Here is a 13,371-nt window from a genome sequence, read left to right as displayed (position 1 = left end):
TTCAAATTCTATTAAACTTTAATTCAATTGGTAAGGTAGCCAATTATAATCCAAAATGGAAATGCCCAATAGTAAAAAGCCCAATGGTAAAAGGAAAAGAGAAAAAGAAAGGAAAAGATTCTTTGGGTTCTTCTGGACCCTAATCCGATTATGAAATAATCCACAATAAAGGATAAAAATAAAAAGAAGGAAAAAGCCCAATAATAATAATAAAAAAAGAACAAAAGAAAAGAAAAATTTCTTCAGGTTCTTCATACCTTAATCCAATTAAAAAATCTCAATAATAAAAAAAAACCAAAATAATCCAAGAGCATGGATGGAAAAAGCAAAAATCCCAATGGAAAAAGGAAAAAAAAGGAGAAAAATTCTCAGGCTTTCCCTTTAAAATAAAAAGCAAAAATAAAAATATTGCTAAAATAAAAGTTTACAGTAAAGCTGGTAAGGAGGGGTAGCACAACTAAAAGAAGATAAGAAAACACACTGCACTTTGTTTAATTGTCCAAGGCTCTTATTATGACTCTTCTCCACAAGCTTCAAAGCCAAACCTCAGGTGTTAAATTGTTGATAGAAGTCCAGAAGAACACCTGTAATAATATTCTGCCGTGCTCTTCTCTCTATCTTATCAAGTTGGAATGTCCTTGAGAAAGAGTCTTTCACAGTTCTCTCCACTTCAAGTAAAATATTTTCAAGCCTCTAGTTGGCAGTGTTACAAAGTTTCTTAGTTCCCACTTTCCCCCTCCTCCCAGGAAAACGTAATTGAGGTTAAAAAAAGAAAAGAAAATATATACATGTATATATAAAAAGAAAAATAACCAAAGGGAGCCTCTAGTCTAAAAAAAAATTAAGAAATCAAGAAGGAGAATAAGAAAGTAAATATATATATAAAAGAAAATTCAGTCCGGTTATCTACTAAGTCACAATAAAGTCCAGTAAAAAAAAGAAAAAAAAGTAAGGAAAAAAATAGCCAAGCCTCACTTTGACGTCTCCCTTTAAAAGTCGCCGCTTATTCAGTTTTGTCAAAAATCTCACAGGTTTCTTCTTATACTCAGAGTGTCCTTTCAAGCCTCAAAATGTTAATAAAAAAAAGGATTCTCACCCAGCCGACACACTTTCTCTTTCAGCCTCTTCCTTTCCGGAGCTGTCCCGACTTCAGCAGCTTTGGGGCTGCCTCTCCGCTGCCGGCAAAAAGGACTTCTCCTGGATCAACCAGGGACTTTGCGATGTCCCTGGGATCCACAGGATATGCCCTTCACGATGACCATCCCTACAGGACGGTTTAGGTCCGTTTGGACCGGTCAGGGGTGAAGATATCGGCTGCAATCTTAGAGCTCGATTGCAGACCGTACCCTCGTGATACCAGCTCCTCCCCTCTCTCAAACACAGCTTGCATTTTTGAGAATGTTAGGATCAAAAGTAGCCAATCAGCAGCAAGCTTTGGCTGACCAATCAAAATGCACAGAGGCTAAATCTATGAGCCAATCAATGTTTTCATATTCTCTGACTATAAATAGGCATGAAAAGCATCAAGAAATTTAATTTAGCTCTGGCTGCGGGCAAGGATGAAGACCTTTGCTTTCACCAGTACTGAACAATGGCATTGCATCATTGTGCTTCACGAAGAATTACTCCTCTACAGAAATAGCCAAGAGAGTGAAATGCTATCGCACCACAGTGAGCAGAGTGGTTGAAAAAATATCAAATAATTGATTCAGTTGATGACAGGCTCCACTCTGGAAGACCAAGAAAGTCAACAAAACGGCAAGATTGGGCTCTGCAACGCATTTCAATGGCTGACAGGAAGCTCACCTCACCTCAGATTACAAGAATTTGGGGTGAAACATATGATGTAAAAATGTGCACAAGCACAGTCGTCACAGACTGCTTGTCAGAGGGCTCAATGGCTGCAGGGCTCGAAGTAAACCTTTGCTCACAGGCGCTCAGTACTCTCGTCAATGTTCGTGGGCCAACAAGTATGCCAAGTGGACCAATGAACAGTGGGCCAAAGTCATCATCAGTGATGAGAACAATTTCTACTTGACTGGGAATCAGTGCAATAAGTATGTCCGAAGATTTCCAGCTGAAGAATTTAGGCCATATTGCCTGAATCTATCTGTGAAGCATCCATTGCACGTGATGATTGCTGCTTCCGGTATTGGTTGATACAAATCGTGCAGGGAATCATGAATTCCAAGCAGTATGTTGAAGTCCTGGAAAAGACCATGCTCCCTTCAGCTCAGCAAATTGTAGGGAAGGACTTTTACTTCCAGGATGACAATGTTCCTTGTCATCAAGCCAAGTCTGTCCAGCAGTGGATGAAGAAGCATGGTGCTCAACTCCTGGATTGGCCAGCTCAGAGCCTGGATTTGAACCCAACTGAGAACTTTTGGGCCAAGATTGGTTACAACATAAGCAAGAAGCATCCAAAGACCAAGCAGGAACTGATTGAATCCATTATTGCAGCCTGGCACCACATTGTCACCAAAGATAACGTGCAAAGGCTTATACAGTCTATGCCAAACTGATGCTGCCTGGTGATAAGCAATAAGGGCTGGCCAATTTCATATTAGTAACCATGTTTAGTTTACCTAAACTGTCCTTTTCAGGGCCTTAGTAATTGCAACACGTATGCCACTGGTTATGCATCAGTTAATCTGTTTTCATAGTCATTGCATGCATTGTAAGCATGCAAGAAAATTCACAATCCCCATCCAAACAGCACCAAATTGCAAAAAGCGTATGCTTTTCACTTAAAAACCACCAGTATTGATTTAAATATAACAATATTTGCATAGCAGTTAGCATAAAATATCATAAAATCAATGGCCTATCCAAAAAAATGTCATAAACCATAAACCGTAAACTGTAAACTGTGCAGGATTTTTTCATACAGCTATATGAGGAAACAAAGTTAATATCAATGAACATCAATGGGTTAAACTCCCCCCAGAAAAGGAAGAACATTTTTTTTTTTGCATGGAGCAGAAACGTGGGTCGGAGCATTACCCTAGCAGAATGGGAAAAGATCTGGAACAGGAACATTAAGATCACAAAATCAGCAGCTTATAAAGAAAATTCATATAAAATGTTTTATAGATGGCACCTGCCCCCTTCGAGATTGGCAAAGATGCACCCCAACACGAGCCCCAAATGTTGGAAATGTCAAAACATAGAAGGTATCTTCTTCCACATGTGGTGGTCATGCAAGGAAACCCAGAAGTATTGGCAAAAAATTAGGCACTGGCTAGAGGAAATAACCAAGGAACAAATTGAGTACAAACCAGGGTCCTTCCTTCTAGGAATTTTTGATAAACAAATATCCAAAAATTGAAGTATATTACAATCCATATCTTAACCGCGGCCAGACTGGCATTTGCCCAGTGCTGGAAACTACCCTCTATCCCCACTGAACTTATGGTTATTCAGAAAATTTTACAATGCACCAAAATGGACAAACTAACCCAAGCATTAAAAAATAAAGAATCCTCAATCTACTATAGCAATTGGAATCCTTTGTATAATTGGCTAAGCCAAAGATAGATCACTTCTAGGAAAATTAAGGCCGAGGGCCTCCAAAGCAGAGATAAAAAAAAGCACCGCCGACGATAGTTTTGAAGAAGAAAGGTCCTTACAGACAGCCACAAAAAATATGGTTTTATTATAATTGTTTTCCCTACTCTTTCCCCCCCTTCCCTTACCTTTCCATCTTTCCTCTCTCAAGCCTTCCTCTCTTTCCCTCTTGGCCTATGCCAAGACCTGTATGTCTTTTTGTTGTATATAATTTGTAGCTGTGTTGTTGTTTTTTAAAAGTAAAATTAATAAAGTTTTTTCTAAAAAAAAAAGAAAAGGAAGAACATTTTTAATGAATTACAACAACTGAACCCAGACATAATTGCGCTACAAGAGGTACATATCAACAACCAACAGAAACAGATATTGGAATACCCTAGACTGGGGAAACTTTTCATAGCGCTAGCACAACAGAAGAAAAGAGGGGTAGCATTGTACAGAAACCATCAAGGCTAAACAAATATATCAAGATGAAGAGGGAAGGATATTGATTGTAGAAATAACATTGAACAAAAAAAAGGTATTACTAGTCAAAATATATGCACCAAATGGGGACACGAAAAATTCTATAAGAAATTGCACAGTATTATTCGAGAGTTAAAGTGTGACAAAATATGTATATTGGGAGACTTTAATGCCATAATAGACAAGAAATTAGATTACAAAAGTGGAAAAAAAAGAAAAGGAATTAAAAGGATACTGCCCAGAATGTTTTTCCAAATAGCAGAAGAGCTAAATATTCAAGATTCATGGTGAGAGAGGAGCCAGGAGAGAAAACAATACACTTTCTATTATAACAGACACTTTCTATTATAACAGATACGAGTCCTAGTCAAGAATTGATATGGTTTGCATGTTGATGGAACTAATCTTGGAAACGAAAGAGGTAGAAATAGACACCAACCTTTGGGCAGACCATAATCCCATGAGAATTACTTGAAGGACAAAGGAAAAGCCAATGATGAACACTTAACCGAGCAATTCTAAAGGATGAAGATTTCATCCAGAGGACAAACAAGGGATTGGGATTTTTCTTTAAAGAAAATATGACAGAAAATATGACACACATCCATACAAAACTTATGGGACATGACGAAGGCATTCATAAGAGGGGATGCTACCTCAGCTATGGCTAGAAAAAGAAAAACCAAGAGACAAAAAACAAATGAGCTGGAAGAGAAATATAGGAATCTAGAGGCAGAGCTACAAAGAAGCCACAAAACAGAATTCTAAAAGAAAAAAATGGAACTAATTAAACATAAGTTGGCCATTTTAGGAAAAGTAGAATTGGCACAGTATATAAAAAAAGCAAACCAAAATTTCTTTGAAAATGCAAATAAACTGGGAAGGTGCTAGCATATAAACTGAAGAAACAGAAAGAAAAGAAATGGATCCACAAATTACAAGATGAAAAGGGAAACTTCTGCTACCAAAATGAAGAAAAAAATATATAATTCAGGCTTTTTACGAGTAGCTATATAAAAAAAGCTGAGGCCATTCAGAGGAAAAAAATCCAACAATATTTGGACAAGGCCAAATTGCCAAAAATACCAGAAGAAATAAAGGATATGCTTAATGAAGAAATAAGAATGCTGAAACTAATAGAACCCATCCAAAAACAAAAGAACAACAAAGCTCCAGGGCCTGATGGACTGCCATCAGAATTGTATAAAGAACTTCAGGATAGTCTTGGCTCAATGTTTCTAGAGGTATATAATGCCGTTCTGACAGAAGCAAAGATGCCACCATCATGGAAGAAAGCTAATATAGTGCTGATTCCAAAGGAGGAGACACATCAGACATTAATCCAAAACTATAGACCAATTTATCCTTTCTAAAAAGGATTTAGAAAGATGGAAGAATTTGCAACTTTCCTTAATGGGCAGGATAGCCATTCTAAAAATGAATATACTACCAAAAATACTCTTCTTATTCCAAAATATTCTTATAAAATTAGAGAAAAACTTTTTAAAATATGAACCAAAATTCATCTGGCAGGAAAGGGGCTGATAATCAAGCTGAAAGCAATGCAAGATACCAAAGAAAAAGGAGGTTTTGGCATCCCTGAATGGGAACTATACTACCACGCAACAATACTTATGTAGTTAAAGGAATGGATTACACTAAGAAATAAAAGACTGTTAAAATTGGAAGGTCATGATATCCAAGTGGGCTGTCATGCCTTTCTGTGATATGAATAAGGCACAGCACATAAATACTTCCAGAGACATTATATAAGACAGGCATTATTAACAGTATGGAATAAAATTAAATACCAAAATTATATGGAAACCCCCTATATGGATCTCCACATTAGAAGCACTAGTACACCCAAATTTGATAAATTTGGAGAAAATTGTCACCAATAGGAGACATACTAAATGAACAAGTAGAACTGAGAACTAGATTAGAACTGAAAACACAAGGGGTAAATTTGGAATGGTGGTCCTACTTACAGATGAGATATACACAGGATAAGAAAACATGGGGCATTAACAAAGATTTAACAACATCAAATAAACTGCTGATTGGGACTTATGACAAATTAATTAAAATGCTATATAAATATCTATTAGAATACAAATTAGAAGAAGAACATGTCAAAGAAACAACGGTGGCATGGGCAAGAAATTTTAGACACAATATTGAACTGATTAAATGGGAGAATCTCTGGACAAATAATAGGAAATTCACAATGGCCACAGCCTATAAGAAAAACCTTTACAAGATGTTTTACAGATGGCACCTCCATACAGCAAGGCTTGCCAGAATGTATAAAAACTTATCCCCAGAATGCTGGAAATGTAAGGAACTGTCAAGTACATTCTACCACATGCGATGGACATGTAAATTTTCAAAAAAAAATCCTGGAGATTGATACAAACTTGGGTAGAACAAATGGTGGGAGAATATATCCTGTTTAAACCAGAATTATTTCTCCTGGGACTAATGATAGAAGAGTATAGGAAAGATATAGGATATTTAATCCTACATGTTTTGACAATGGCAATGATATATGTGCAGTATTGGAAAAATGAAACCATATTACCAGAAAGACAAATAAAGAAAATAATGGCTTGTGCAGAATCAGATAGGTTAACCTTAAAATTGAAGAATAAAGAATTCAAGAATCAGCTTACTATGAAACATGGTATAAGTTTTATCAGTGGCTACAAAAAAAGGGAAGGTTGGGAGAAAAACAGACAGAATGAATAGAACCAAAAAGCAAATACTGTATCAATAATGTGAAAGTTAATGGTTTAGTAATATCTTTGTGTATATGGTATATGTAATGCCAAAACGGCAGCCCCATTGTATATTTACAGTTGTAAACAATAAAAAAATATATTATAAAAAAAGAAAGAAAACATACATTACAATTTTGTGCAATATGAACTCAGCCTATTCACCAATACTAATGGCAATTACTTAGATATACTATAATATAGTAAAAATTACTTATACTACAGTATAATAAAACAACTTATTGTCATCTTTCTATATATAATTTTAACTTTTCTATAACTGTAACATGAATTCCTACTTGCTATAATGTTAAAATCTATCTCATACAAATAATGTATGAATGTATAGATTAAGTTAAAATTCTAATAGCAAAATAGGATCATTTCATGGCCAATAAATAAAGTAAATCTGTTCTCAAGCTTTATGTGAAGCTGAAGGTCAGCCAGCCATTTAATTCTGATATATTCTTACAGATCCTGGTTTCCTAGATATTGTACTATGATGGAATATTGAATGGCTATTTAGGCAGTTGTTTTAATAAGTCTACCATATGCTTTCAAAATTTCACATGTGCCCTAGGACTAAGAAAGCTGTATCTGCACTAATCTCTGACTAGTTTTGTGAGTATAGAAAAATCATTTTTCCAATTGTATATATAATTATGAACTGTCACTTAAATTTCCACAAGAATATTAAATATTGTACAGCAATTTAATAAGTATGCTCTGTAAAATTTAAGTTGTTCCATGAAACTGACTGTAGATTCATTTGAAGTTCAAATATATGATCACTGTAATTTGCTACATTATGTATGCCATTTCCAGTATCAAAGATCATTTTACCTTTATTTATGCTTTTATTTATGCCATTTTCTGTTAAGTAGTAGTTTAACTTCGTCTAATACATCCAAAAATAGCATATTAGTTAGCAAATCAGATAAAATGAAGTATTTTATTAGAACATACATATATAATTAAATAACCTCTGTACACAAAAAACCATGCACAGAAATATTGTCTATGAGTAGCTTCATAAATTTAAAAAAAGAATGTTGCTATATTAAGCATAACATTTAAACAAACCAAAGCCAGAGTTTGATCCAACAAATAAATTTTTAAAATGCCATGCTGGTTGTATTTATTTCTTCTGACTCAGATTAAACCCTCTCAAGCTTGTCTCTTATCTTTAGCCCTTTAATTTACAAGAGTCTTGGGTCCATAGGCATTAATGACGAGACAACTGCTGAAGGCCTGAACAAAGTCTGAATCACTAAATAACCTTAGACTTGATTATTTAAAGCAAATGAGAGAAAAGTTCCTGATCATCCTGATATAGTTTCTGACATCACAGTTTTAGAGATGCCTCTGACAGAAATATCCAGTTAAGACAGAAAAATATATCATATACAGCAATCTTTTTATATTAGATCACATATGAATGATGCCTTTTTTCTATACATAAAACTTAAATCATCTCCATTTAAGACTAAAGATAACAGTTTATTTTTCTACTTGAAAAATGCTTAATATTTTACACTCAGTCACAGAAATATACAAGTTTGTGAGAGCCCCACTGCATTTTACTTCAGATAAATAGATGAAATGGTTACTTTGACAAAAAAGCATCCATATTGTATCATAGAGAATTTATTACCTTAATTTCCTTTAAGATGATTTTTTTCAGGAATGGAATCTATGATACTTTTATAGGCCAATCTCAAGTTTACCCTATTCTATATTTCACACTGTTCATATGGGTTGGAGAGATAAAATTGCCAATGTAAACAGTAACAACTCTCAGCTATTTAGGTTTATGAAAGATTGAAAACAAACATGCTGAAAGGGCTTCCCATCCTCTCTTGGTTTTTTCCCCACAGCTCCATCAAAATTATGACCCAGAATGGTTAAAAAGGAAAGGTTTGATTTATTTCTCTGGCTCACTCATAAACGACAATTCCACATTTCTGTAACAATTTGGAATGTATTTCCTTTGCAATCTGATTATTTGCTTGAGTAGCAAAGTGAGCATAAATTAGATAATAATTAATTTGGACTATAATCCTCATAGCCCCAGTGAGCATCAACCAGGCTAAGTGGGGATGGTAATACTGGTGAGATTTTCTTTACTTACTAGCAAATATTATCACCGGAAACCACAGCAACTATTTATAGTACATACTTGTCTGCATATACAGCCTTGTATATGCCTTGTTCACCTTTACGGACTTCTCAAGATAAAGAACACCTAAGTTTGGATGTTCCAGCCCTGGATACAAGGCTGAATTAGGGACAGTAAGGAAAAGCCGAGGAAAAGTTGTGTAAAAATTAGATGTGGGTTACTAGTGGTTTGAAGAAAAGCACACTTAGTGTCCAAAGGGGATTGGGTCCAGGCACAATTTTGGTCTCCCCAAATACTTTTGTAGGTTTTTTGTAAGGTTTTTCTCGCTTTTTCCACCGCCCGTCCCTCACCGTTTTTTCTCATTCCTTTCTCGAGGTCTCCCCGCTTTTGCTACGTCTCGAGAAGACTCCAATGCCATATGGTCATTTGGACCCAAACCCAGCACATCTCCGGAAAAAAAGAAGAATGCGGAGGCAAAAGGGCGCCCTCCGTATTGTCCGTGTCTCTCTCCTGCCCGACTTACCTGCCGAGTTCGCGGCCGAGGCTGAGGGTATAGCGGGCCTCGAAGGGCTCGGTGAGAAGGGGCATCTGAATCTCAGTCAGGAGTCCACTGCGCTGCTGTGGACAAGGCACTCGGCTATTGCGGGAAGAAGACCGCGGCGGCGGCTTTTGGTCCGAACTCATGGCTAGTTAAAGTCCGAGAAGGCGGCGAGGAGAGCAGCTCCCGCGGCTTCTCTTTTTCTTTTACCTGCTTTTCGCTGCCAAGCCAAAGCACCCGCCTCGCTTCGCGTTTCACTTTCGAAGCAGCAGCGATGGGCAGGTGACAGTAGTTCTGGGAAGAGCAACAGCAACAGCAGAGAACCGCGAACGATCGCCACGCCCTCCCGCGGACTCCTCCTCTTCTTGCTACAACTGACACCGCCCAAACGCCTTACCTGCAGGGAAGAAAAAGGAGGGCGGGACGTGCTGCGAGTGACATCGGAGCCGTAACCGTACTGACGCTACAGGCCGGTGGCCAGACATCGCCACCTAGCGATGTAGTGCCAAAAAATTCGACAGCTGCACGAAGACCGAACTACCATACTGCACAACATGCATGTGTACAAAAACGCAACTAATCTTCAACCGGGAAGGAATTTTTGGAGGAAACTATCCAAAGCCTAACTATTGGAGATTAATTTCAGAAAAACATGTCCTTTTCTCCTTTGATACGCAAGAATTTGTCATTTCAGCACCAAACCATAAAGATCGCATTCTGAAAGTCCTTGAATATACTTGCAAATTTTAAGAAAGATACAACAACCCATTTGGGAAAGAATGTAATCCACAAATTTACCACCTTTGAAACTTTATCCAGAATCAATGTTTCCTCTTGCTCAAGTGTGACATGCAATTAATATATTTTATTGTATGACTTGCTTCCTGACGTATTACATATACTAAATGTATCATTTGCTTCTGTAACCTACAAAAAGACTTAACACCCCCCTTTAATGAATGTTTTTTTTTTTACTTTGATCAAATTATTTTGGGGGGAGATGCAAAGAAGTCCTTTTTCAAAGGTCAAAATGTCTCTCATAAATTATCTCTCAAATTCTCATCAGCAACATGCAAACTCAGATTTTCCCAGGAAGCCTGACTTTGGAGGCAACAGATTTAAGGGCTTGACAAGATGGCAATATGGCATCCGCCCCACACCCCACCCCACCCCCAGGGCTTGGATTGATCCTACTCAGCCACAGAACACGCTTGACAGCACAGGGTGAATTCACCCAGGCATCTTCAGAGGATGCAAACAAACTGAGGAGCCAGGAGAGGGTAAACTGATAATCCCTTGGGAGAGAACACAGGCTAAGGAAAAGGTGCTGGGGATGAGTTTATCCCAAGAAGGCAATTGGGATCCAGGGTCCAGATGTGTAAGCAGCAGCCTTGTCTGTACAGTGACCAAAGGAGAATAGCCATTCAATGCAAGGAAGTGGACAATACACTGGAAACCTTTTGCAGGACGATTGCAGCAGGGTTCCTTTTGACCTGAGGGAGACAGTCTATATGCAAACTGAGTTGAACTATAACTTTAAAAGGTGTTGGAATAAATTTCTTGAGTTTGTTTCCCAGCTGGGAAGCAGTCTCCAATGCTGAGAAAAAATAAGCCAGCTGCCAGAAAAAGGATCCTTTAATTCAGGAAGGCAAGAAAAGGAGTTATGCAGCTGCGGCAACCCTTTTTCATTGAATAAAGCCTTTTCGCTGTTAGCTGTGTCTGCCTTGTATCTACCACTGCTCCACAACACTGGCGACAAGGGCGGGATACAAATAAGAGGCGACCGGACAAAAAACAGCTGAGCTCAGTCACTACAAAAAGAGCCGAAGCCACCGCAAGCTGATTGTCCCAGCCGCAGACGCTCTCTGCGAGCACGAAGTTCAAACCCTCCCCAGCTGAGGAGACAGACGCCGCCTGACAGGCACAGCCGCTGGCACTCTTCGAGAGCTCAAAGTTTAAACCTCCCCAGCTGAGGAGATAGACGCTGCCACCACACGATGACTTCAAATCCTGCGTTCCCACCCTTCAAGCCGACAGCCGAGATGTGGGAATCTTATAGAACTCGCTTCATCTGCTTCCTGGATGTGATAGACCTCACGGACGCCACAGATCATAGGAAGAAATCCTATTTCCTAAGCTTCTGCGGAGCTGCATTTTTTGACACTGCCATGGCTCTGGTCGCTCTGTGTTCTGTTAGGGCTGTCCCCTGGGAGGAGTTACAGGAAATCCTCTCCAGTCACTACTCCCCTAAGCCATCCCAAATTGCTAGGAGACACGCTTTCAGGAGGAGAATGCAGTCTGACGGGGAGTCAGTTAGTGAGTATGTGGCAGCCTTACGGTCAGCTGCTCTACAATGTGGCTTCAGGGATTACCTAGAGGATATGCTTCTCAATCAAATTGTTTGTGGGGTCAAGAACCTGAGACTTCAAAGATGATTGCTAGCCAAAAAGGATTTAACCCTAGCTGTAGCCATCGAGGAATCACAAGCTGCTGAGCTATCTGCTCTGTCAGCAGCAGAAATACAGGGGAACCCCATTAGACAAGGCAGCTCAATTATTCATTTTGATGAAGTCTCCCTAGATGAGAGTTCTGAGGACCCAATCGAGGTAAACTGCCTCAGACAACAGAAGCCCCCTCCAGAAGAACCAAGACAAAAAACCAACTTTACCCCCAGGCAGCAACCCATTTGCCTAAGCTGTGGGGGAACCCATCTCAGGGCATCCTGCAGATTCAGGAATGCCATTTGCCTGAATTGTCAGAAAAAGGGCCATCTAGTTAAGGTCTGCCAAGCCGGGGAAAACTTTTCCACAAAGACCTCAGCCTACTCCTATTTTCCAAAGGCAAGTTGAGGACTGCTATACCTGTTACCACTCAGATCATACTACCACAGGCTCTAACAAAATAAGTATTTTTGTCTCTTTAGAAGGTAAGCCCTGCAAAATGGAAGTTGACACAGGCTCTGCACTTTCCATCATCTCCTGGGAAACTCTAAAGAAGATGCTTCCAAGGATGTCTAAGAAGAAGCTCCTTAACTGCCACCTGACTCTGCATGATTACCAAGGCAGGACCATCCCAGTCCTCAGGAAAGGCAAGTTTTTAATCCAATTAAAAAACTTTAAAGGCCACTTGCCTTTAGTAGTGGTAGATGGTGCCCTCCCTAGTTTGCTAGGATTAGACTGGTTCCCTGCTCTTGGTCTCAGCATAATTGGTTTCAGCCTCTGAAGTAGATACCCTATTCAGAGACTATTCTGATGTATTCAGCAAAGGTTTGGGGTGTTACTCTGGTACCCCAATTTCATTCAATGTAGACCCACAGGCAACTCCCATCCGTCTGAAACCTCATAGGGTACCCTTTGCTATCTGCCCCAAATTGGATATGGAGCTAGATAAATTACTAAAGCAAGGGGTATTAGAGCCAGTAGATTTTGCGAAATGGGAAACCTCCACAGTCGAAGCCACTTAAGAAAGACGACAGCGTGAGAATCTGCGCTGATTACAAGACGTCCCTGAATAGGTTCCTGCAAATCAGCGCCTACCCTGTCCCTGTCATCCAACATCTTTTACATTCCTTTGAGCCTGGGAATATTTTCGCAAAATTAGATATGTCACAGGCCTACCAACAGTTCCCTGTAGATGACCAAACTGCAGAATTACAAACCATAGTCACCCATAGGGGTGCATTTAAGTGCAGGCGCCTCCAGTTTGGCATAAGTGTAGCCCCTGGGATTTTTCAATCTCTAATGGAGAGGCTTCTCCAAGGACTCCCAGGCGTAGTCCCCTATTTTGATGACATTTTGGTTTCAGCCATTGACAAACCACAACTAATACATAGAGTCAGAGCAGTCCTTGAGCGTTTCAGACAGCATGGCCTTAAACGTAAAGGGGATAAGTGCATCATTGCC

General features: G+C 39.0%; 1 protein-coding gene across 1 annotated transcript in view; it reads right to left on the bottom strand.

Annotated features, from left to right (window-relative positions):
* Positions 1-9,802, bottom strand: part of STK17A (serine/threonine kinase 17a) — a 60,453-nt gene extending 50,651 nt beyond the window's left edge. The window contains exon 1 of the mRNA XM_026702280.2: positions 9,455-9,802. Within this exon, the coding sequence (XP_026558065.1) occupies positions 9,455-9,615 (161 nt within the window). The 5' untranslated portion in view covers positions 9,616-9,802. The remainder of the gene's footprint in view (positions 1-9,454) is intronic.
* Positions 9,803-13,371: the final 3,569 nt, after the last annotated feature.

The sequence above is a fragment of the Pseudonaja textilis genome, chromosome Z (genome assembly GCF_049901715.1).
Source record: "Pseudonaja textilis isolate UNSWEBS1 chromosome Z, rPseTex1.2, whole genome shotgun sequence".
In the NCBI taxonomy this organism is placed as follows: domain Eukaryota; kingdom Metazoa; phylum Chordata; class Lepidosauria; order Squamata; family Elapidae; genus Pseudonaja; species Pseudonaja textilis.
The sequence above is the reverse complement of the archived record's forward strand: the minus strand, read 5'-3'. Positions and strand labels throughout refer to the sequence as shown.